Source organism: Oncorhynchus clarkii, chromosome 5, assembly GCF_045791955.1.
Source record: "Oncorhynchus clarkii lewisi isolate Uvic-CL-2024 chromosome 5, UVic_Ocla_1.0, whole genome shotgun sequence".
Lineage (NCBI taxonomy): Eukaryota > Metazoa > Chordata > Actinopteri > Salmoniformes > Salmonidae > Oncorhynchus > Oncorhynchus clarkii.
Window position 1 is genome coordinate 36,649,119 of NC_092151.1, and position 26,384 is coordinate 36,675,502.

The 26,384-nt window shown below is 43.1% G+C and overlaps 2 protein-coding genes across 3 annotated transcripts in view; both read right to left on the bottom strand.

Annotated features, from left to right (window-relative positions):
- LOC139408746 (protein phosphatase Slingshot homolog 1-like) overlaps positions 1-9,206 on the bottom strand; it is a 29,704-nt gene extending 20,498 nt beyond the window's left edge. Inside the window, exons 1-2 of one of the 2 annotated variants that reach the window (XM_071153029.1) lie at positions 8,700-9,206; positions 7,062-7,099 (exon numbers count right to left, since the gene is read on the bottom strand). In XM_071153029.1, the coding sequence (XP_071009130.1) occupies positions 7,062-7,099; positions 8,700-8,780 (119 nt within the window). In that variant the 5' untranslated portion in view covers positions 8,781-9,206. Of the gene's footprint in view, positions 1-1,630; positions 1,874-7,061; positions 7,100-8,699 lie in introns of those variants that run through there. The other variant, XM_071153030.1, reaches the window with a different exon arrangement.
- Positions 9,207-15,385: 6,179 nt separating this feature from the next.
- Positions 15,386-25,962, bottom strand: LOC139408759 (synaptic vesicle 2-related protein-like). Its single transcript, XM_071153053.1, has 16 exons — positions 25,891-25,962; positions 21,450-21,589; positions 20,780-20,865; positions 20,560-20,658; positions 20,222-20,293; positions 18,489-18,613; positions 17,691-17,754; positions 17,433-17,558; positions 17,164-17,292; positions 16,960-17,033; positions 16,747-16,823; positions 16,466-16,573; positions 16,219-16,330; positions 15,961-16,042; positions 15,778-15,867; positions 15,386-15,662 (listed from the first exon to the last, which is right to left on the bottom strand). The coding sequence occupies exons 1-16, from the start codon at positions 25,950-25,952 to the stop codon at positions 15,438-15,440; spliced, it is 1,671 nt and encodes a 556-aa protein (XP_071009154.1). The 5' UTR covers positions 25,953-25,962; the 3' UTR covers positions 15,386-15,437.
- Positions 25,963-26,384: the final 422 nt, after the last annotated feature.

Sequence of the window (26,384 nt, forward strand, 5' to 3'; positions counted from 1 at the left end):
GTTTGGGCAAATCATTATACTGCTTGAACAGCTTAAGCAGTGTCTGTGGCACACTGTACTTCTACGGCGTTCTACTCAGAGGACATTAGAAACATTCACTCCATTCTACACCTGTTCGTTCTCCCTTCCCCGTTTTGTTGTGCTCCATTTACGTAGGTCTACAGATGAACAGAATGTCTGTTCTCGTAAAACTACTCAGCCATAGCCTTACTTTACTTCCCATGTCTGTAACAGACACCAGTGAGTTCACTTCAGTGAAGTAAAAACAGCCATAGAAAGTTATGTGGAAGCTCTACTGTAGAATATCATAAGGTTGATGTGGTTCAATTAACTGTCCAACCCACAGTATTCTTCTCACTTATCAATAAGTGAGGCTGTTTTTCTCTAGAGCCAGGAATGGAGACAATGACCTGGAAATGTCGAAATGTACCGAGGGCAGAATCAGGGAGCAGAGCTACAGTGAGAGAAAGATATGGTGGGATGGCTGTTAATTGCTTTTCAAAGGTTCAGTGACCAGCAGAAAAGGACATTCCGAGCTCATCAGTAAGTGAATGTCAGTAGACTTTAGAGACCTTTCCTTGATGAAATATTCCCCTCAGATAATGAACTGACAGAACGTGATTAGGTCCCCTGACCTTTCGGGGAGGGGGGCGGGGGAGATAATTGTGCCCACCACTGTAATATGTCCCCTATCTGGCCAGCACCATCCCTCCCTTGTCTGGCCAGGGATGGGCTCTCCTGACTGCCCTGTGCTGGAGGCACTGACCACCCCCGGATAAAAGCTAGGTTTTCCTTGGACTCCACAATGTCCAGGAGAAACAGAGCTAAGTGTTCACTGGCCATAACATTGACCAAAAGGAACAGAGCTGGGCTTTGTTAACAGGCAGGCTGCCCTCTCGCTCTGCCACCACACAAAGACCGGTATGACAGAGTGGGTCCGTCACAAGAGCTTTTGTTTCTGTTCAGCTGTTACGTCGCATTGTTTCTTTTCAGAATGTCCTGAAAAGACGATGACGATGGCCTCGGTCAAGAGGTCAGAGAGTGGGGTACGATAGGAAATCAGTTGGGTACATAATATGTAGCTCATCTTTCAAAATGTCCAAAGTACTCTAAATCGGGATGTACTGCATCAATAATCACAATCCAGAAACAAGAGTGACAGATGGATGTATAGATGTCCATAACGGTTTATGGAATATGCTCCAGCTACTACTAATCCGTCCATTACACTATTACTGAGAACAAATCAGAGCTAATACCCATGTCTCTAAGACAGCTGGGAACAGAACACATCTAAAAAAGGAACACAAGAATCGAGACAGCAATTAAAACAATACCCGTAAGCAATTCTAACAGTACGGTCAAATGCATAATTAAAAGTACACTTTGAATTTATGTCGAAGAAAAATAAGTTGTCAATAAAATGCAGAGCTATAAAAATGGATGTTACACCTTTTTTTTTATTTGTTTTTACCAATGACTAATAAACAGAAAATGCAGGTCACACAATACATGCACTTCCAAGTTACTACCATTCAAACCATCTTTGCTACCACTTATCAAGGTAATAATGCCAGTGACAGAAACACTTAGGATTGCCTCTCCTGGAGTGAGTGTGCTGAAGACTTACATTCGGTAGATCTCGCTCTGAGTCCGGACTGCGTTCTCCACAAAGTGAGGCAGCATGGTGAGCATGGCTTCCTGCGAGGGCTCCACCACAAGATGCATCCTGATGCTGGTTACTGGATCTCTCCCTCAGTAGCTCTCTGGTCTACTGGCTTCCTCACAAATCATAGCTTCATAGCATTCACAACCATTTTATGCCTCAAAAACTAAATTTGGCTTCTGAAGCACAATAGCCAAGATTGCCTTGGGTTTCTTTTTTTTCTCATGTAGGCCTAGATTGGGTTGAACTAGTCTGATCATGTATCCTGTCTTGGTCTGGTGTGTCTCTCCCTCCTGTCCGACTGAGTTGTGAGGATTAGTCTTCAGACTTCTGCTGTGTCTGCTCAGCTCTGCTGCTTATCTCTTCCTCACAGCGTGCGCTTGAGCAATCAGCACTCCCTCCGCAACACTCCACAAAAGCTCTATTCAAGCATATTTCGCGTTGGCTGGGTTGGGTGGCAGGGAATCTAGCTCGGCTCAGCTTCAGTCTACAAAGCACGCGTCTGTAGAGTGGAGGCTGTTTGACATGAAGGATCCCTGATGAGACACTGAGCCAAAGGAAACATACTACTCATTGAGTGACATATTCAACTTTGTATGAACCACAACTCGTTCACAGAACACATCCAAGTCCATAATATTCCAGATATAGAGGTTGAAGCAATTTAAGAAAGCTACTAGTTAGACAACACACATACCAAGGAGATCTCCCCTTTCTAAGTCCCTGCATGTAACACACACACACACACACACACACACACACACACACACACACACACACACACACACACACACACACACAGTGAGCACTCTCCTTGGCTGTTGCATAACTCTGTCTGGTACTTGGGGTTTCTGGCTGAGGCAAGCAGGGTGCTGTGAGAACCAAGGGCTGCTGGAGAGTTGAATGTGGATCAGGTTTCTGCCTGTGATACAGTATGGCCTTCAGAGGGGGCAGGTTGAAGTTTATTGTCACGAGTATTGTTCTGGAGGCAGAACTGAGCCATTTCCCATTAGATATGCCAGCTGCAAAGTCAAAATTGGCTATATTGTAAAAATTCTTTAAAACAAAAACAAAAACATTTAAGGTTAGACATTAGGGATAGCAATGTGGTTAAGGTTAGGTTTAAAGTCAGATGTATGACTGTGGCTGTGCTAGCTAGTGACAACTGTAGAGCTGCCTAAAGAACAAGATTCATGATTAAAAACGCTAACCTGCTCAGAGAGGCAGACTCACTGACATCACTGGGTCCACAGGACTGAGAGAGGATGAGATGAGCAGGTCTAACGTGGATTAGGCTGGGCCGCTTCCAAAACAGACTCTTCAATAATCAATGGTGTGACTATTCTGCCCTACAGTGTGTATCTGGGTTGGTGACTCTTTATCATTATCAACACAAAAGTCTTTGTTTCCGCCCAGGGGTCCAAACTTTTTGGGGCCGGGGACTCTTTTTGTAATAGCAAATTCATCAGGGATCCCCTCATAATCAGAACACAACTTGAGTTCGATAAAAGGTTTTACTAGGACTTCAGCAGTGAATGACCGGACTAACCAAGTCTCGGGCCCTGGGAAGGAACATTTTAAAGGCCCGCCTCTTGGCATCGGAGAGAAAATTTTGCAGTTTTCAAACAAATGCCCTGCAATTCTACACGTCATCATGGGGCAGATTTTTAGTTGTTTCAGCTTTAAAGCTGATATCCTGCAATCCTACACCCTCTAAAAACATATTCCAGACCCTTTGAACAAAATTGGTTTAAACTGTTAGTAATAAAAATAAAAATAAAAATATAAATTAATATTTTTGATCTGGCCGCAGATCCCCTGCAGCACCTGGTTTAGCCTTTTAACTAAAAAATAACATGTAATGATGCTGGATTCAAAACCCCTCATATCAATCATTTGGTTTAGTTTCTGTGTGTTTTTTTGTGTTGTTTTTTTACTTCTCTCATCCTCCATGCTTCTTCTGCCAAGAGAGCAGGCAGAAGCAGCTCTGCAGAAAAGATTTTACATCATCAAAATGTCTTTCCATCCCACCTTTCAAACATTCCTCTATCTGCCTGGTGCCACCAAGAATGTAGTCTACCTTGTCAATGTTAGAATCTCAACACACCCTGTATGTATCATGTCTACCAGATGAGGGAATATGTTGTGTAAGGCTGAAACCTCCCTTGCCCAGCCAGGTTGGACTAGAGAACAGAGTGTGCAGCCAACACTGGGCCTACTACAATGGCCAAATAGGTCTTATCACCTCTCTTACCAAGAAACTCTGACAGTCTAATCTAGAACAAAACAAGACCCTTACATCACATCCTGCTGTAGCCGAGCAGAGGATTCCATCTGTGCTACTCACCCCCAGCTCTGAAATACAGCTGGATAGTGTTTCTGGTTTGATGGAATGTATGATAGCGGTTGATGGGAATGTTAACTCTGGGTTGAACCATTAACACTGTTACAGTGGATACAACTAGGCCTACATCTAGGTGTAGAAGGGGCCTCTGATAGGGACATTTAATGTACTACTGTAATGGGTTGCAATGGTGTGTGATGTTCCATCCCTTTTGCAAGCGATCATGGTGTGGGTCAACTGATTGGATGATAATTATACTAAACTCAGCAAAAAAAGAAACATCCTCTCACTGTCAACTGCGTCAGCAAACTTAACATTTTGTAAATATTTGTATGAACATAAAAAGATTCAACAACTGAGACATAAACTGAACAAGTTCCACAGACATGTGACTAACAGATATGGAATAATGTGTCCCTGAACAAAGGTACAAAAGTATCAGTCAGTATCTGGTGTGGCCACCAGCTGCATTAAGTACTGAAGTGCATCTTCTCTTCATGGACTGCACCAGATTTGCCAGTTCTTGCTATGAGATGTAACCCCACTCATCCATCAAGGCACCAGCAAGTTCCCGGACACGTCTGGGGGGAATGGCCCTAGTCCTCACCCTCCGATCCAACAGGTGGGATTGAGATCCGGGCTCTTCGCTGGCCATGGCAGAACACTGACATTCCTGTCTTGCAGGATATCACACACAGAACGAGCAGTATGGCTGGTGGCATTGTCATGCTGGAGGGTCATACCAGGATGAGCCTGCAGGAAGGGTACCACACGAGGGAGGAGGATGTCTTCCTTGTAATGCACAGTGTTGAGATTGCCTGCAATAACAACAAGCTCAGTCTGATGATGCTGTGACACACCATCACAGACCATGACGGACCCTCCACCTCCAAATAGATCCCGCTCCAGAGTACAGGCCTCAGTGTAACGCTCATTCCTTAGACGATAAACGCGAATCCGACCATCACCCCTGGTGAAACAAAACCGCGACTCGTTAGTGAAGAGCACTTTTTGCCAGTCCTGTCTGGTACAGCAACGGTGGGTTTGTGCCCATAGGTGACGTTGTTGCCGGAGATGTCTGGTGAGGACCTTCCTTACAACAGGCCTACAAGCTCTCAGTCCAGCCTCTTTCAGCCTATTGCGGACAGTCTGAGCACTGATGGAGGCATTGTGTGTTCCTGGTGTAACTCGGGCAGTTGTTGTTGTCATCCTGTACCTGTCCCGCAGGTGTGATGTTCGGATGTATCAATCCTGTGCAGGTGTTGTTACACGTGGTCTGCCACCACAAGGACAATCAGCTGTCCATCCTGTCTCCCTGTAGCGCTGTCTTAGGCATCTCACAGTACGGGCATTGCAATTAATCGCCCTGGCCACATCTGCAGTCCTCATGCCTCCTTGCAGCATGCCTAAGGCACGTTCACGCAATTGAGCAGGGACCCTGGGCATCTTTATTTTGCTGTTTTTCAGAGTCAGTAGAAAGACCTCTTTAGTGTCCTAAGTTTTCATAACTGTGACCTTAATTGCCTACCGTCTGTAAGCTGTTAGTGTCTTAACGACCGTTCCACAGGTGCATTTTCATTAATTGTTTATGGTTCATTGAACAAGCATAGAAAACAGTGTTTAAACTCTTTACAATTAAGATCTGTGAAGTTATTTGAATTTTTACGAATTATCTTTGAAAGACAGGGTCCTGAAAATGGGACGTTTCTTTATTACCCAAATTTGCTTTTTAATGGATATAACATTAACGCAAGAACAACAAATTCTTCATCCAGACCAACATAGACCTACAATATGTGTAATTCAGCACCAGCGTCCATGTTATTTCACCAGGACATTTCTGTGTGCCTCCTGCTTTGACCTAACCCTGGAATTCCCACTGACACCAGGACCAGGGTCAGGGGTCAATGTCCATAGGCTTTGGGAAACATACTCACCGATCTCCTGGCCAATGTATACCACCCCTCCCCCTACTGGAGCACAACATATCCTTCCAATGCATCCTAAACCTCTCTTGGGTAGGGGGCAGTATTTTCACGTCCGGATGAAAAGCGTGCCCAAAGTAAACTGCCTGTTACTCAGGCCCAGAAGCTAGGATATGCATATAATTGGTAGATTTGGATAGAAAACACTCTCAAGTTTCTAAAACTGATATGGCAGGCGAAACCCCAAGGACAAACCATCCCAAAAAAAGAACAATTCAGCCTACCACTGTTTTCAATGGCTGTCACTTTTATTATAGGGCAAAATCCTCCAAGATTGCAGTTCCTAGGGTTTCCACTAGATGTCAACAGTATTTAGAAAGAGTTTCATGCTGGTTTTTGGAAAAATGAGCTAGAAATTGTAGTTTTTCTAAGTGGCTCCCATTTTGGCTGTAGTGTTTCCAAGTGTGTGGAAGAGAGCGCGTTCTTTGGTATTTTTCTCCGGTAAAGACAATGTTTCTCCATCTTAAATGTTATCGTTTATTTATCTATTAGAGTACCTAAGGTTTGATTAGAAATGTTTGACTTGTTTGGAAAAGTTTATTAGTAACGTTGGGGATTCATTTTGTATGCATTTTGATGGCGGGAAACTGGGTGGATTATTGACTGAAGCGTGCCAGCTAAACTGAGTTTTTATGGATATAAAGAAGGACATTATCGAACAAGAGGACCATTTGTGATGTAACTGGAACCTTTTGGAGTGCCAACAGAAGAAGATCATCAAAGGTAAGGCATTTATTATATCGCTGTTTCTGACTTTCGTGGTGCACCTGCCTGGTTGAAATATGTTTTTCATGCTTTTGTATGCGGGGCGCTGTCCTCAGATAATCGCATGGTGTGCTTTCGCCATAAAGCCTTTTTGAAATCTGACACAGCGGCTGGATTAACAAGAAGTGAAGATTTATTTTTATGTGTTACACTTGTGATTTTATGAAAGTTAAATATTTATAATTCTGTAGTTCTATAATTCTATAATTCTGTAGTTTTTTTACGCTTTTTTTTTTTACGCTCTGCAATTTCACCAGATGCATGCACAGCTTCTCAGGGAAATATGGGGTGGGGGGCTTACCTCTGATTTGCTCTCCGGTCATCATCACTCCCAAAATCCTGCAAGACAAATACAAAGAGAAATTTTACATATAGTGTAGGCCCACTAGAAACACTAACCAGTAACCCTTCCATCATGGCTGTGCAGACAGTACAGCAGCATGGATTGCGCAACAGCAGCACATGACCATATTATGACCTGCTATGTCCTATGCTCCCTTCATTGACCTTGCTATAATAGCTCATCACAATGTCACAGTACAATGTCTCAGAGGATTCCCATCGACTGGTGGGGACATCACAGAGAATCCTTCCCTTGAAAGATTTGGGTATATAGGCCATTACTATGGTGTTTTTGATTTATGTGAACTAGTAACTCAATAAAGACCTAAGGCCTACTGTATAGTAACGGTTAGAGCAATGCTGTAACTCCTGAAGACAGAGGGCAGAGTAATTGTGGTTGTTTGTTGCATTAAGTAAAGTCTGTGCATAAAACTCTCTCTGTGTTCCATGAAAGGTTACAGAGGTTATGGTGCCCAAAAGAGCACTGACATAGACCTAAACTCTGTGCTTGACCCGTGGTGATGTCGAAGAGGTTACCTAATCCAACAGCTCAAACTAATCCAATCACTTGTAGCAACATACTCTAGATACTTTCAGGTATACAAGAGAGGAATACACAGGATTATACTGTAGGTCACCAACTCAGTATGAAATCCTTTCTGCAGCAGTATCTTTAATGATGTAATTAGTATGACATCATTTCTGCAGCAGTCAGCCATGTGTGTGTTTGTGTGCGCAATTGACTGCCACGATGGGAATTCAAGCCATAATGGGTTCATTGGCCTTTGAAAGTTATGATCTAAAAAAAATGCATCATATGCTTTATTAGGGAGATCAGAAGCCGGAGAGATGTACTACAGTGTATGTTTTAACTGAACTTAGGTTTTAAACGTTCAATACACTTGCATTGAATACAGTGTATCAGCGCTCTCTACTGGCCGTACCATCTATGATCTCATATGTTTTGAAATATTAGCTCACACCTGCCACCGTAGTATTTTGACAGTGAGTTGAACCATTAACACGAGCGGGTACCAACCGCAGCATCCCCGACTCAATAGTGATGTAACCGTGCATATTAATAGGCAAGTAGCTAGTTGTACTATTCTGATCAATCTCACTCTATTCCATATGCCAGTCAAAGCAAATTAATTTAAACAAATTACTTACAAAATGTGCAAAAGCCTGAGTTAATATTTAAATTAAAGTACCTACTGTATTAACGCATATTTGTCTTTAAACCACACAAGCTGAAGGCAGAAATAAAATGTTGCCACACGCAATGAATGCATTGTTCTGGTAACTAATCCCCAGCTCAGATTTTGTTTACAAGCTAACGTCGCGAGGCTGGACTAGTTAACCATTCTAAACGCCATGGATTCCAGGAAGTCAACTATTAAACAATGTCCATACAAAACTGTTTTGCCGTGTTAAATAAAAAGTCACAACATTTCTAAAATTCTATTGACAGCTGAAAGCGTTCTCTGCTATGCTGGGCCTAGTGGGTGAGGGACGTGGGTATCGGGCGCATCCCCGGCGTTTCCTCCACGGCGCTGCCTATAGCGAACAGCCCCCGCGCTAGACAGTTTCCACTTACCTCCCCCGCGTTGGTGGTTGCGGTACTGGCGGTGGATGCCGCGCTGGGGGTGGGAGAGCGCTGCAGGGTTACCAGGGCCATGGTGGGCTGCTGTTACGGAGGAGGGGAGTCCTTTGAATGGGAGAAAGAAAGGCGCGTTGCTCTGGGACAAGATGCGCCGAAATTGTCCCTGTCCAGCACTGGAGAAAAAGCTCAGGATCGCATTAAATATTTTTTGCCTCTGATTTCACCATGATACACCCATCACCGGCTTCCGCCTCGCTCATCCTCCACAGTTCGCTTTAGAATAGTCATCTGTAAATAGTTGTAAAGGCAAGTATAACATTTCGTCCATCTGAGTTATATGCCATTTTATCACGCAGACAAACAAAACATCGTAGATTGCATGAGGAGCAGAAATGACATGCGCTTCTGTTTTACTGCCGGATACTAGGATTGGCCAAACCAATTTGCGTACGCGCTGTCATTGGGCAAATGTCGTCAAGGTGATTCTGGACAGACTATATTTTTGAGACTATAGACCACAGACTATTCTCTGCGGAGTCCCCAACAGGCGGATGTTCCGGTGTTGTGCAGAAAAGCTCCCCCTGCCAGAATTCTTCCCCCCTTCGCGTGAATGCGCACGCACTCAATTCTTCATTGCTGGGATTTGCTTGAACGCGCACGCACTCAATTCTCCATTGCCGCGACTTGCTTGAAAATTGAGATTTCTGATCATGTTAGGCTGAGTTTCATTTAATTTGTTTTATATCGGTTTGATCGCGGTGAGGCACTAACGATTTCGGCAAGGCTATTTTCTTGCCTTCCGAAATCCCCCCCCCCCCCCCCCTTCTATTTTGGGACTGCAAGGCCTGGCACACTTCTGAATAATTTTATGTAGCTCATGTTGACCATTACTGTGTTCCACAGAAAGTATTTGACTCCAGCCACAAAATTAAGGAAATTAGGAAATTTAGAGTGTATTAGAGTGTAAAGAAACATAAACATTTGTTTTAGAAACATCTTGTAATGTTTAAGAAAATAAAGATAATATTTGTGTATTATCACACAATAACACAAAAATATCACGGAAGGTTAAGTTTGTTAACAAACATTAAATAGGAAATACACATTTTAATCTTTGCATAATAAGATGTAAAATGACAAATCAAATATAAAAAGACAATAAATAACAAACAAATTGGAAAGCTGCAACAGCTCGACTAGACATTTAGTCCACTTTTTATAGAAAGTTTTCCAGGTGATAGCGTCGCCTGGAACTCAAGCCTAACCTAGTCCTGACAGGCAGCGCAGACATGGTTTTCATATAGGACTGGTGGAACCATCGTGGCCAGCAGTTACAACCAATCTGAAATTTGGGAGGCTGCACCTGCTGGTGTGGTGGAGGTGGAGGCTGCACCTGCTGGTGTGGTGGCGGTGGAGGCTGCACCTGCTGGTGTGGTGGCTGTGGAGGCTGCTGATTTTATTTTATGAGGGATCCGACGAGTCTCCTCTATATGAGGCCTCATGTGATCCACGCTTATTTTAGGGAAGATAACCCCCTTATCATCTTCCAAGTCTGTGCTTTTCTCTACGAGACCTCGAATCGTATATGGCCGAGATAGTTGGGATCTAGTTAAATCAAATCAAATTTTTTTTGTCACATACACATAGTTAGCAGATGTTAATGCAAGTGTAGCGAAATGCTTGTGCTTCTAGTTCCGACAATGCAGTAATAACCAACGAGTAATCTAACCTAACAATTCCACAACTACTACCTCATACACACAAGTGTAAAGGGATACAGAATATGTACATAAAGATATATGAATGAGTGATGCTACAGAACGGCATAGGCAAGATGCAGTAGATGGTATAGAGTACAGTATATACATATGAGATGAGTAATGTAGGGTATATAAACATAAAGTGGCATAGTTTAAAGTGGCTAGTGATACATGTATTACATAAAGATGGCAAGATGCAGTAGATGATATAGAGTACAGTATATACACATACATATGAGATGAGTAATGTAGGGTATATAAACATAAAGTGGCATTGTTTAAAGTGGCTAGTGATACATGTTTTACATGAATTTACATGAATTTACATTATTAAAGTGGCTGGAGTTGAGTCAGTATGTTGGCAGCAGCCACTCAATGTTAGTGGTGGCTGTTTAACAGTCTGATGGCCTTGAGATATAAGCTGTTTTTCAGTCTCTACCAAGTTCCAAACTGCCTCTGGAAGCAACTCTAGCACAATAACTGTTCTTCGGGAGCTTCATGAAATGGGTTTCCATGGCTTAGCAGCCGCACACAAGTCTAAGATCAACATGCGCAATGCCAAGCATCGGCTGGAGTGTCAAGCGTCTGCCGCCATTGGACTCTGGAGCAGTGGAAAAGCATCCTCTGAGTGATGAATCACGCTTCACCATCTGGCAGTCCGACGGATGAATCTGGGTTTGGCGGATGCCAGGAAAACGCTACCTGCCCCAATGCATAGTGCCAACTGTAAAGTTTGATAGAGGAGGAATAATGGTCTGGGGCTGTTTTTTATGGTTCGGGTTAGGCCCCTTAGATACAGTGAAGGGAAATCTTAACACTACAGCATACAATGACATTCTAGACAATTCTTTTCCTCCAACTTTGTGGCAACAGTTTGGGGAAGGCCCTTTCCTGTTTCAGCATGACAATGCCCCCATGCACTAAGCGAGGTCCATACAGAAATGGTTTGTCGAGATCGGTGTGGAAGAACTTGACTGGCCTGCACAGAGCCCTGACCTCAACCCCATCGAACACTTTTAGGATGATTTGGAACGCCGTCTGCGAGCCAGGCCGAATTGCCCAACATCAGTGCCCAACCTCACTAATGCTCGTGGCTGAATGGAAGCAAGTCCCCGCAGCAATGTTCCATCTAGTGGAACATCTAGTGGAAAGCTTTCCCATAAGAGGTGAGGCTGTTATAGGAGCAAAGGGGGGACCAACTCCATATTAATGCCCATGATTTTGGAATGAGATGTTCGACGAGCAGGTGACCACATACCTTTGGTCATGTAGTGTAGCTACCAGTGGTGTAAAGTAAAGTATAAATACCTTAAAGTACTACTGAAGTAGTTTTTTTTTATGTGTACTTTAATTTATTATTTATATTTTGGACTACTTTTACTTTTCTATATCCCTAAAGAAAATAATGTACTTTTTACTCCATACATTTTCCCTGACACCCAAAAGTACTTGTTACATTTTGAATGATTAGCAGGACAGGAAAATGGTGAGAACATCCCTGGTCATCCCTACTGTCTCTTATCTGGCGTGCTCACTAACACACATGCTTAGTTTGTAAATTATGTCAAAGTGCTGGAGTGTGCCACTGGCTATCTGTAAATCTGGTTTGCTTAATATAACGAATTTGAAATTATTTATACTTTTACTTTTGATACTTAAGTATATTTTAGCAATTACATTTACTTTTGATACTTAAGTATATTAAAAACAAAATACTATGACTTTTACTCAAGATGTATTTTACTGGGTGACTTTCACTTTTACTTGAGTCATCTATTAAGGTATCTCTATATTAAGGTCAAGTATGACCATTTTGCACTTTTCCACCACTGATAGCCACTGTAACTATTTAGCTTCTTGTACCCGTTGTTGGCGCTTGTTGACCCGCAGTGTTGTGCCAATCCCGCTTGATCTGGTGCGATTCAGAATGGCCATCGACGATCTGTTTGCATCGCCAGACTCAACCCATTGTCCCGTTGTTGGCTTTCCATAAAGGGTTCATCAGGCCCACTCAGGGTCGATCCCCTATCACACAGATGGCTAAGGGGGCTGCTGTATGCATTTCCACCAATTCCCTTTCCCCCTCAGGTAGGGAGGACGATCAGTCTCGAGAGCGCATCTTTTCTACTTGTTGCTCCACTTTGGCCACAGCAACCATGGGAACTCCCTCTCCGGGCAGACCTCCTTTCACAAGCGAAAGACAAGCTTTGGCTCCCCAAACCCAGCATACTGAAGTTGTTGGTGTGGTCCCTGAACATGACCTCCTTGTAGCTGCAGTGTTGTCCTTCTTGGTAATTGATCAAATTCAGGCAACCAGGGAATCCTCTATCTGAACCCTGTATTAAGTAGAATGTGCTCAGGAAAAGATGTCGACCATGCAAAATTGCCTTTTCCTGTCCAATTTCTGTCATTTTGACTTTCCTCCAGGAGCTTCTGGCTGCAGGGAAGTCCCCATCTAAACTCAGCAAAAAAAGAAACGTCCCCTTTTCAGGACCCTGTCTTTCAAAGATAATTTGTAAAACTCCAAATAACTTCACAGATCTACATTGTAAAGGGTTTAAACACTGTTTCCCATGCTTGTTCAATGAACCATAAACAATTAATGAACATGCACCTGTGGAACGGTCGTTAAGACACTGACAGCTTACAGAAGGTAGGCAATTAAGGTCACAGTTATGAAAACTTAGGACACTAAAGAGGTCTTTCTACTGACTCTGAAAAACAGCAAAAGAAAGATGCCCAGGGGCCCTGCTCATCTGCATGAACGTGCCTTAGGCATGCTGCAAGGAGGCATGAGGACTGCAGATGTGACCAGGGCAATAAATTGCAATGTCCGTACTGTGAGACGCCTAAGACAGAGCTACAGGGAGACAGGATGGACAGCTGGGTCCGTCATGGTCTGGGGCAGTGTGTCACAGCATCATCAGACTGAGCTTGTTGTCATTGCAGGCAATTTCAAAGCTGTGCATTACAGGGAAGACATCCTCCTTCCTCATGTAGTACCCTTCCTGCAGGCTCATCCTGACATGACCCTTCAGCATGACAATGCCACCAGCCATACTGCTCGTTTTGTGTGTGACTTCCTGCAAGACAGGAATGTCAGTGTTCTGCCACGGCCAGCGAAGAGCCCGGATCTCAATCCCATTGAGCATGTCTGGGACCTGTTGGATCGGAGGGTGAGGGCTAGGGCCATTCCCCCCAGAATACTGACTGTTACTTTTGATTTTGACTCACCCTTTGTTCAGGGACACATTATTCCATTTCTGTTAGTCACATGTCTGTGGAACTTGTTCAGTTTATGTCTCAGTTGTTGAGTCTTATGTTCACACAAATATTTACACATGACAAGTTTGCAAACAATAAACAAAGTCGACAGTGAGAGGACATTTCTTTTTTTGCTGAGTTTACATTGAAAGGGTATAGGGCAGCCACCTCTATAGCTCATAACCAGGGACACGACACACCCTTTAGTTTCAAAATTCATTAAAGGTGCCCGCAGGCTACGGCCACCCAAGGCCCCTTCAGTACCCTCATTGGAATTAGATTGTTGTCCTACGATCACTTATAAGTCCACCATTTGAGCCCCTGTCTTCACTTGAGCTATGTGAGCTCTCTGTCAGACTGCTTTTTATTGACTATTGTTTCAGCCAAGAGTGTTGGAGAATTGCATGCTTTTTCTACCTATCCTTCATGCCTCACTTTAGCAGAAGATGGATCTAAGGCAGTGCTTTGGTCAAACCCAGCATTCTTACATAAAGTGCTTTCATCATCACATGCTAACCAGACCTTAACAACGCGAAACTCCATCTTAACTCCTCTTCCACATTTACTTTCCTCAAGACCAGTATGTAAGTGTAACGGATGTGAAACGCTAGCTTAGTTAGCGGTGGTACACGCTAAATAGTGTTTCAATCGGTGACGTCACTCGCTCTGAGACCTTGAAGTAGTAGTTCCCCTTGCTCTGCAAGGGCCGCGGCTTTTGTGGAGCGATGGGTAACGATGCTTCGTGGGTGACTGTTGTTGATGTGTGCAGAGGGTCCCTGGTTCGCGCCCGGGTATGGGCGAGGGGACGGTCTAAAGTTATACTGTTACATAAGGGACCTAGTTTCAGGCGTTTATTTTACGCCTGCTACGTTAGGTAACTACAGACTATCATACTCCCCACCCAGAAACAAAATGCTATTTATCATGAAATTCTTATATATACATCTTACATATTTCTTTTTTGTATTTTACCCCCCCCTGTTCGATCTTGTCTCATTGCTGAAACTCCTCAACGAGCTCGGGAGAGACGAAGATCGAGTCATGCATCCTCCGAAATATAACCCGCCTAACTGTGCTCTTTAACACCCGCAAGCCGCATCAATGTGTCAGAGAAAACGCCGTTCAGCTGGTGATCGGAGTCAGTTTGCAGGCACCCGGCCCGCCACAAGCAGTCGCTAGAGTACGATGAGCCAGGTAAAGCCCCAACGGCCAAACCCGGGTCTGTAGTAACTCCTCTAGCACTGCGATGTAGTGCCTTATACGCCACTCGGGAGGTTTCCATATTTGCACATTTTAAGTGGGAAATTCAAGCAAGGAACAATAGTACACACATTTCAGAACTCATGCACAGATATGCACCCATGTATTGCAATAATGAATATGAACACTCTTAAATTATCAAAATAGTTGTAGCAAAATTCATAGAAAAATGATCTGAGCCTCTCAGGTTACACAATATCCATAAATACTCAGTCATCAAAGTCCTGTTAAAAATGCTGGTGTGCAAACTGAAGTGTAGTCTTGCTAATGTGCTGTAACTTGAGTTCTCCCCCCATCCAATAATGTCTGCGTGGGGTTCCAGCTTGTAAACTGTCCCATCTTTAATATCCTTTTGTGTGGCATCCGTGAGAAATAACTTGATAAGACTAAAGTGGGAATAATCAAGTGCCCTTTATTTCTCTCAACGCCTTACTCCCTATTGTCCTCATCAGCTGTTATAGGATGATCCATAGCTGGTGTGCGTTGGTGAAGCCTCAGAGCCATTTGACATCTGGCCTGTTTTCATCTCCTCCTGACCGGCTGTGATTCGACTAGACTCCTGCAGGCCCAGGCCTGTGGTCTCAATGGGCAACAGCATGGACGCTCCTGTGGCCAGCAGGCAAAAGATGCAGTACACAGACAGTGTGAGGTACACAGACTTCTTGAGCAGCACCTGTATGGGCCAAAATAGCTGGAGGTTAGCAGTGCTGGGGAGCCAGAGGGCCGGGAGTCCTCTGAGGGGGCAGGGTGTCTTCGATTCGAATGAAGTAAAACAAGGTCATGATTACCTGTGACACAAAGGGAGTTAGAAGGGCACCCCCCCTGGCCATCCCACTGCAGGTCCCAATGCCCAGAGCTCTGGTGGCTGTGGGATATACCTACAGAAAAAATCATTTATACAAAAAGTCCTCAACACCAGAAGCTGTGGTTTTGGATGTCAAGTACCTACTGATGGAGAAAAAAATGCTTACCTCAGGCGTGTAGACATAAGCAACTTGGAACCCCCCAGTGATGAATGCTCTGGCGATGAAGATGAAGACTGTCAGAGCTACCCTGTAGACCAAGTGTATGAGACATCAGCAGAGCATGAACACAGCTGTCACCCCCACACAGCGTGAAGAGAATGGGTGAAGCCAAATCAGTGACTAACTGGGCCAGTTCAGATTGAAGGCCCTTGATTACCAAGGTTCGCCAATCTTGGACCTGGTCAAGGTGAAGAGTGCACTTACCTTCCAACACAAGCGTACAGGGGCAGAATGCACACAGAGAACATCAGGAAACACATTGCCATGCTTTTCTTCCTGCCAATCCGATCGATCAAAAACAATGTCACAAAAAGACCTGCAGAGACAGGAGAAAAAAGAAATGGACATAGAGAATGTCCCACTCAGCACATCAACAAAACACAAGATTCAGTTCTGTTAAATTACTGCTGAACAGTATCTATGGTATATAAATGCCTTAAATATCATTCACCTGGAAATTCAGCTAAGGTGGTCCAGAGTAGGTCTTTGTAGTCATCTAACGTCAAGTATTTGCATTCCAGGTTGCACTTTGGCTCAGTCTTTGCACCTTGGGTGATGACTGGAGGTACATATTTTGTAAGTCAAAGGTTCTAAAAGAGCAACTAGAAGGGCAGGCTTGCAGGACTGTTTACCATGTTTGATCGTTAGGGCGGTGCAGGAGTTTCTCCTTAAGACTATCAAAAAGGGAAGTTTCGACCTTTCAGAGTAACATGCAGACCAGCTGTCACTCACCACCACATGCATCTCCTGTCTGGAATAACTCAGTGGTCAGGAGGACCAGGCCATAGTAGGAGAAGGCATTGGCAAACCTGAGACAGAAACCATACAAACACAGATCACACAAAGGGCCCAACTCTGGGTTTCTGAGGTTCTATGAACTAGGAGGATGGGGTGCACTGGTTGAGCTAATGAGATGCCAGTATAATGAGAGCAAAATCAACCTACCATATAAACCACAGGAGAAGGGTGGTTCTGCGATATTGAGGAGTTAAGAGATTTCGGATCCTACCACGCTCCTCCTGCTTTACAAATATATAAAAAGCACACCCGAGCGATTGTCGTGAATACACAAAAAGTTGTCAGCTAAGATGGTCTCAGATAAACATATACCACATGAATGCACACACCACACCAATTATATGGTTTCACCTGTTTATTGGCAATAAGCCTCCCAAGAGGCATGGTCTTCCCATTGTCAGCAGCGATGAGTCTTAACGTTTTCATAGCATTTTCCCTGTTTCCCGAAAGCACATCAAAGCGGGGACTCTCAGGCAGCCACTGTATCAGACGCAGACACGTGCATATGACACACTTCATCCACTACCTATGTGTTCAGTATCAACCACCTTTGTGCTGAATGTCAACCATTGTCTCAGAACCATAGATATTGCAGGGCTCAGTTCAGTCGTAATACTTACAAAACAGAAGATAACAAAGACCACCAGGGGTGCAGTAGACAGGCCAAGCAGCCACCGCCAGCCCATGGTAGGCATGATCCAGATGGCCAGAAGGACCTCAAACACAGCGCCTAGGGCCCAGAATATCTGATGGCCGCCAAGACAAGAGGATTAAGCACTGTAGGATGGAACACCACTCAAGAAATTGTTTATTTTCTTATGAGATAAAAACTAATGCAATAGAAAAAATATGATTAAAGGCCAGTGGATAGAAAGTACCTGAATCAGCATAATGCAGGTGGCCCTTGACTTCCTTGGGAGGAACTCGGAGTACAACGTCACCCTGAAAGAAGATGTCCATTAATTAATCTAAAAATGACTTTTCTACCTGATGCAGAACACAACTATGGGGAATTCAAATAAGCACGGCACACAACATTAACTTCTACAGGTAATAGGGTAGCCCAGTATTGGTCAGAAAATTAAACCTATACCTTGGCTATAAAATAGAAGGTTCAACAGCATCAGTTACATTCAGTACAAAATAAACTACTAACAGTCAGCATTTTATTAACAAAAGGCAATATTTTCTGGTCCTGAATCATTGAGTCTGGAACCAGTTCTATCAATCAGACTCAGGGCTAAAAATACATTTGTTTTGTTCCTGGTTGGAGCGTTATTGTTGCTCTGCCATCTTCACAGGTCTAACTGTCCCAAGAGAGAATGTCAGTGTGCTACAATAACAGTGTTCTGTTAATTCAGCCTGATCAGCTCCACTGCAGATAAACCACATTTAGGAAAGGTTCAACTCGGATTGAGAGACTAACGCAGTCATTTCAAAGACATCAGTCATTTCAACAGTACTTTACAGTGCATCTCCATGATACTGTTAAAGTGGCATTTAGGGTGAATTTATGATGATCGTCTTTCATGTACGACTGTTATCATCTTGGAAATCTGGACAGTGACGTTGTTGTACAACAAAGTCTGATGTGTTCTATTCCACTGTATTGCAACAGAGTGCGGCACTGAGGAAGCCAGGTGTGCTGTATGTGCCTTATGGAGTACATCACTCACGACTGTGGGGCTCCTCCAATGCCAAAGCCCAACAGGCCGCGCAGCACCATGACCCAGCCATACGCCGGGGAAAAGGCACTGAGGAAGCCGTAGTATAGGACCCACATCATGCACATCGTCAGGCCCTGTTCACCACACAAATACACAGTGTACAAGACATTAGGAACACCTTCCTAATACTGACATTTTGTCCTCAGAACAGCCTCAATTCCTAGGGGCATGGACTCTACAAGGTGTTGAAAGCGTTCCACAGGGATGCTGGCTCATGTTGACTCCAATGCTTCCCACAGTTGTGTCAAGTTGGCTGGATGTCCTTTGGGTGGTGGACCATTCTTGATACCCATGGAAAACTGTTGAGCGTGAAAAACCCAGCAGTGTTGCAGTCCTTGACCCAAACTTGTGCGCCAGGCACCTACTACCATACCCTGTTCAAATGCACTTAAAATATTTTGTCTTGGCCTCCCGGGTGGCGCAGTGGTTAAGGGCGCTGTACTGCAGCGCCAGCTGTGCCATCAGAGTCCCTGGGTTCGCGCCCAGGCTCTGTCGTAACCGGCCGCGACCGGGAGGTCCGTGGGGCGATGCACAATTGGCCTAGCGTCGCCCGGGTTAGGGAGGGCTTGGTCGGTAGGGGTGTCCTTGTCTCATCGCGCACCAGCGACTCCTGTGGCGGGCTGGGCGCAGTGTACGCTAACCAAGGTGGCCAGGTGCACGGTGTTTCCTCCGGCGCATTGGTGCGGCTGGCTTCCGGGTTGGATGTGCGCTGTGTTAAAGAAGCAGCGGCTTGGTTGGTTGTGTATCGGAGGACGCATGACTTTCACCCTTCGTCTCTCCCGAGCCTGTACGGGAGTTGTAGCGATGAGACAAGATAGTAGCTACTACAACAATTGGATACTACGAAATTGGGGAGAAAAAGGGGTAAAATTAAAAAAAAAAAATCTTTTGTCTTGCCCATTCACCCTCTGAATGGCACACCTATGCAATTCATATCTTCTTCTTCTTCTTCTTCTGAGTTTAATGGCAGTTGGCATCCAATACGCTGCCCCCAACTGAACCATAAAAATAAATCCATTATACTTCGTAATACAAAATAAAATAACATCCTTCAAACTAACCCTACACTCACAAGCCATGTCTCAATTGTTTCAAGACTTAAAAATCCTTATTTAACCTGACTCCTCCCTTCCATCTATACTTACAGTCCGTCATTAAACTCCGAAGAAGAAGATATGAATTGCATAGGTGTGCCATTCAGAGGGTGAATGGGCAAGGCAAAGTATTTTAATTGTCTTTGAACAGGGTATGGTAGTAGGTGCCTGGCGCACCAGTTTGGGTCAAGGACTGCAACACTGCTGGGTTTTTCACACTCAACAAGGGCAGCAGGTAGCCTAGTGGTTAGAGTGTTGGACTAGTAACTGAAAGGTTGCAAGATCGAATCCCCGAGATGACAAGGTACAAATCTGTTGTTCTGCCCCTGAACAAGGCAGTTAACCCACTGTTCCTAGGCCGTCATTGAAAATACAAATTTGTTCTTAACTGACTTGCCTAGTTAAATAAAATTGAAGTGTATTTAACAGGTGGGATCATAGCTTTCACCTGGTCAGTCTATGTCATGGAAAGAGCAGGTGTTCCTAATGTTTTATACACTCAGCGTATTTCACCATCAACATGACCAAATCATAGCCGTAAGATCTCAACCTTGTATACATGTTAAACAATTGCAGACTGAAACTTACTACTTTTCTGCCGTACTTGTCAGATATATTTCCCCATAGAGTCGAGCTGAACATCATCCCAATGAACACCACCTGAGAGAGAAGAAGTGACCTGATGACATCACTGGAACATTGACACCCAATGAATGATTACTACAAATACTATCCTATTAAAATGTTGGCTGTATGCCTTCAGCATTTCCTCTCTAGCTGGTGGCTACCCTCAAAAGCCTATATGATTAGGTCTAATGTGATGATGACTACATGGCGTAATCAAACCCATGCGATAAAGCTTATGAGAGAATAACCCCAGTCTCGATGCCTGAGAGATAATGTTTTGGTGACAGAATGAGACTGACCGATGTTAGCATAGCCACCTTCCAGCTGGGCAGCATCCACTCACAGTGCAACTGAGGGGATATGACGCTCAGGATCATCATCTCCATGGCGTCCGCCATCTACAGTAAACACAACATGAGGGTCAGTGAGAGCAGCTCATGATTAGAAGGGGTTGTTGTTCCACAAATGAAAAAGATTTAAGGTCATGTCGGTCATTTGGAATCAATCCCACTCTCTCACCCACGACAGTCCAGTGAGGATAGAAAGCTTCCACTGAAACTTTCCAAAGCCAATGGCCTCCACTGCATCCTCCGCTGTAAAGGTATCTGACAGGGCAGAGAGAAAGATGTGGTCAAGTTATAATAAAATCCCAAAACAACATATGACATGTTCTATCGTTCACAAACTTTCCCATACATGCTGCTTTTTCTACATCCAGACCAGGAATGACTTCATTAATATTATGAACCATGATCAGAAATGGTTACTAAATCAATGTAACAATTGAACAAGCGCTAACATGATATTAGGTGCTGAATGATGATGTCAGAAGAGTATTCTAGTTGAGAGAGATTGATTGGTTTTTTAACTGGCATAGATGTTTGTGTACAATTAGTGTTAATTGGATGAAAAGTTGGGTAACATTCAAGATAACAATGCCACATGTTTAAAAAAATGTATAGGTGTTCTCGTATCAATAAGTAATGGTAAACTGAGAACTAGTGTTGATGAATTGAGTGGACAGTGGTTTAGTCAAGCTCAAGCTTTGGGAGACTTTGTATGGTTCAGTATTTAGTTTGAATAGCATATTTTCATAAATCCATGGGTTCAAGAGCATCGGGTAATTCTAAACGACAAATGAGCAGCAAATAGATGTGGACGAAACAAAATATAAATCAGTATGTGAAACCTTCAGTGGGGTCCTGTCCTGTCCTGCGCTCCCCGAGGTCCACAGTCTGCATCCCAGTGGTGTACACCTCATAGTCTCCACACTGCTCCTCCTCATCGTGACGCAGACTGTCTCCCGCTGTGCCTCGAAACGTCACCACACTGAAACCAAACCAAATCTTAAACAATACAGAGAAAGCAATAGATCTAGAGAATGACAACATCCTGATGTGACTTCCTGAATGCCATTGGTTTATTTCATACTGAATCTACTGTATTGTCCGTGATGACTATTCAATAGGCTACTCAAACTACTGCAAATTGAGAAAAGATGTGACTAAACTGAATAAAAAGAAGACGAAACACTACTATGAAACAAATAAAGACTGAAAATAAAAAGATTTGGTGCACCTTAAATGAAATGTTGGGCAAAAAGGTCAACTCAGCTCCATCATTCATTGAATTAGATGGCTCATTCATCACAGAACCCACTGATATTGGCAAATACTTTGATGATTCTTTTCATTGGCAAGATAAGCAAACTTAGGCATGACATGCCAGCAACAAACACTGACACTACACATCCAATTATAACTGATCAAATTATGAAAGACAAGCATTGCAATTTTGAATTCTGTAAAGTGAGTGTGGAAGAAGTGACAAGCCACCGGGGTCTGACAACTTTGATAGAAAATTACTGAGGATAATAGCGGACGACATTGCCACATCTTCAATCTAAGCCTCCTAGAACGTTTGTGCCCTCAGGCCTGAGGGAAGCAAAAGTAATTACACTACACAAGAATAGTAAAGCCAACTTTACTGGCTCAAACAGCCGATCAATCAGCCTGTTGCCAACCCTTAGTAAACTTTTGGAAATAATTGTGTTTGACCAGATACAATGCCATTTTACTGTAAACAAATTGACAACATACTCTCAGCATGCTTATAGGGAAGGACATTCAACAAGCACGGCACTTACACAAATTACCAGTGGTGGAAAAAGTACCCAATCTTCATACTTGAGTAAAAGTGAAAGTCACCCAAGTAAAATACTACTTGAGTAAAAGTCTAAAAGTATTGGGTTTTAAATGTACTTAAGTATCAAAGTAAAAGTATAAATCATTTAAAATGTCTTACCAGACAACATGATTTTCTTGTTTTTTAAATTTACGGTTAGCCAGGGGCACAGCTCAACACACAGACATAATTTACAAACGAAGCATTTGTGTTGAGTGAGTCCATCAGATGTTCTCTTGATAAGTGTGTGAATTAGACAATTTTCCGGTCCTGCTAAGCATTCAAAATGCAACGAGTGCTTTGGGTGTCATCGAAAATGTAAGGATTACATTATTTTCTTTAGGAATGTAGTGGAGTAAAAGTAAAAGTTGTCAAAAATATAAATAGTAAAGTAGAGTAGAGATACCCCCAAAAACTACTTAAAAGTACTCAAAAAGTATTTTTACTTAAGTACTTTACACCACTGTAAATGACTGATCATTGGCTGAGAGAAATTGATGATAAAAAGATTGTGGGAGCGGTTTTGTTAGACTTTAGTGCAGCTTTTGACATTATTGATCACAGTCTGCTGCTGGAAAAACGTATGTTTTATGGCTTTACACCCCTGCTATAACAGAACACAGAGGGTGTTCTTTAATGGAAGCCTCTCCAACATGATCCAGGTAGAACTAGGAATTCCCCAGGGCAGCTGTCTAGGCCCATTACTTTTTTCAATCTTTACTAATGACATGCCACTGGCTTTGAGTAAAGCCCGTGTCTATGTATACGAATGACTCAACACTATACACGTCAGCTACGACAGAGAGTCAAATAACTGCAAGACTTAACAAAGAGCTGCAGTTAGTTTCAGAATGGGTGGCAAGGAATAAGTTAGTCCTACATATTTCAAAAACTATGATTTGGGACAAATCATTCACTATACTCTAAACCTCAACTAAATCTTGTAATAAATAATGTGGAAATTGAGCAAGCTGAGGTTACTAAACTGCTTGGACTAACTCTGGATTGTAAACTGTCATGGTCAAAACATATTGATACAACAGTAGCTAAGATGGGGAGAAGTATGTCCATAATAAAGCGCTGCTCTGCCTTTTTAACAACACTATCAACAGGGCAGATCCTACAGGTTCTAGTTTGTTCGCACCAGTCGTGTGGTCAGGTACCACAGAGGGACCTCTGAAAATTACAATTGGCTCTGAACAGGGCAGCACGGCTGGCACTTAAATGTACATGGAGAGCTAACATTAATAATATGCATGTAAATGTCTCATGGCTCAAAGTGGAGTAGAGATTGACTTCATCACTACTTGTTTTTGTAAGAAGTGTTGAATGCACCGAGGTGTCTGTTTAAACTACTAGCACACAGCTCAGACACCCATGCATACCCCACAAGACATGACACCAGAGGGCTCTTCGCAATCCCCAAGTCAAGAACAGACTATGGGAGGCGCACAGTACTACGTAAAACCATGGCTACATGGAACTCTATTCCACAACAGCAACTGGAATCAATCTACTGATAACATGGCAAGCCCAGAGTACCTGGGTCATTCCAGCAATTGGGTGCCTTTTGAGTAGTGTAACTTGGTTTAAAAAAAAATATTTGATTTCACCTCATTTTAACATTCTGTCATAAAGAGCACATGTTCAACTAAATAGAAAAACATGTTTTCCCATCTCATGAGGTAAGTGCCTATTAAGTGCCAAATAAAGTAACAGGGTTGACTATAACAGATTGAATATTTCATCTGACAACAGCCACAAATCCCCATGTGACGAGACGTTTATTGTGTGCAACACGGAAGCGCAATTGAAAGTAAGCTTCACAATTTAAATAAATAAATAATTCAACATTTCTAGCCTATCTATTGGTAACACGGTTGACATGTTATCTCCGACCCACTCACTTTTCCACCACAAAATACCAGAACATGGCCAAAAACAGTAGAACCAGCTCACCTGCTTTTACACTATGGTTTGATTAAAATAGATATTCAAATGTATTCTTTTTTTTAAATATATTTTTTTAAAGGACTAGTTTCACCACATTAAAACAAGAGTTGAAGTAACAGGGTTGACCTTACAATGTGGGACAGATGTACATGAATCACTAATGAATCACACATGAAATAAATGATACTTATTTAGAAATGACTCAAACCAACTTAATAAATAGGGCTTTACAATAGTGGTGAAAACTTGGGAGACATTTCGGGTTTAAGTGGGTTAAATCTTAACGCAGAATTTGGTGAAGTTAGCTGTCACGCCTTGATCTGCTTCACCTGGACTTGTCCTTGTCTCCACCCCTCTCCAGGTGTCACACACCTTCACCACTTATCCCATGGTATTTATACCTGTGTTTTCTGTCTGTCTGTGCAAGTTTGTCTTGTTTGTTCAAGCCTACCAGTGCTTTGTGTCTCAGCGCCTGCTTTTCCCCAGTCTCGCTTTTCTCACCCTCCTGGTTTTGACCCCCGCCTGTCCTGACTCCAAATACAGATATGCATCTGTTGGTTACAGATACCTTTTTAACAAATGGGCCTCACAGTGGGCCTTTAAGAACTCGTCGCAGTATGTTTGTGCATTCCAATTGCCAATCGATAAAATGCAATTGTGTTTGTTGTCCATAATTTATGCCGGTCCATACCATAACCCCAATGCCACCATTGGGCACGCTGTTCACAATGTTGACATCAGCAAACCACTTGCCCACACAAAGCCATACACATGGTCTGCGGTTGTGAGGCCGGTTGGACGTACTGTCAAATTCTCTAAAACGACATTGGTAAATTAAAATTAAAAGAAATTAAAATGAAATGAAATGAACAATTCTCTGGCAACAGCTCTGGTGGACATTCCTGCATTCAGCATGCCAATGGCACGCTCCCTCAAAACTTGAGACACCTGTGGCATTGTGATGTGTGACAAAAGTGCACATTTTAGTGGCCTTTTTTGTGCCCAGCACAAGGTGCACCTTTGTAATGATCATGCTCTTTAATACACCTCTTGATATGGCTTTCAGGTGGATAGATTATCTTGGCAAATGATAAATACTCACTGACAGGGATGGAAACAAATTTGTGCACAACATTTTAGAGAAATAAGCCTTTTGTTTATATGGAACATTTCTGGGATCTTTTATTTCAGCTCATGAAACATGGGACCAGCACTTTACATGTTGCGTTTACGTTTTTGTCCAGTGTATAACAGGATTTTAAAATTCAATATTGGTGCACAATTTCTACTTACAATATAACAGGGCACTCATTTTATGGAACGACCCAGCTATGTAAAGTATCCCGTTTTCTTCCCCCTATGATTCCCCTACAGGTATTATCTAACGGAACACTAGGTCAGTCACCTTGCACTTCAACTTACCGTTAAGTGTGATTCCATCAATATAAAACTCCGGAAAGCTAGAATTTATGAGATTTAGATATTTACTGTACCTGATTTCAGGATCCCTCCATTGCTGGTAACTTATGTTGGATGTTTCCCCCCAGTTGCTCATGTCGATAAGGCTGAAGGACAGGGACTGAGACCACCTGGTTTCAGGTGTTGTTGAGTTGGTTAAACCTGCTGGGGCATCTTCTATCTCAAATTACAGTCAGTCATCCAATAGGAATTAAGCCCTCGGGGAAGGGAGAGGGAGGAGTTAAATCTACTGTAAACAACCTTTTGGGAGAGGAAGGAAGAAGAATGTAAAAGACAATGAACTTTAAACCATTGGCCTCATACTGCCTAATTGTACCATTGTCACTACTATGTATTACGTATACATAAGGGTTATACAACCACTTTTACAAATGGTACTTGGGATATATACAGTATGGATATGAAAATAACCACTTTGTCGCAATACTCTAGACTGACAGTAGACGGTGCTCTTGCATCACACTAGTGCCTACCAAAGTGCACGATTGACATTCAAGTGAACCAGCTG

Coding starts and splice junctions, on each gene's coding strand:
- LOC139408759 (XM_071153053.1), bottom strand. CDS start 25,952: ATGAGCAACTGGGGGGAAACATCCAACATAAGTTACCAGCAATGGAGG. Junction 17,755..18,488: donor ATTGGAGGAGCCCCACAGTC/GTGAGTGATGTA, acceptor ATCTTCTTTCAG/GGTGACGTTGTACTCCGAGT. Junction 16,043..16,218: donor CTGTACGCTTGTGTTGGAAG/GTAAGTGCACTC, acceptor CTTGGTCTACAG/GGTAGCTCTGACAGTCTTCA.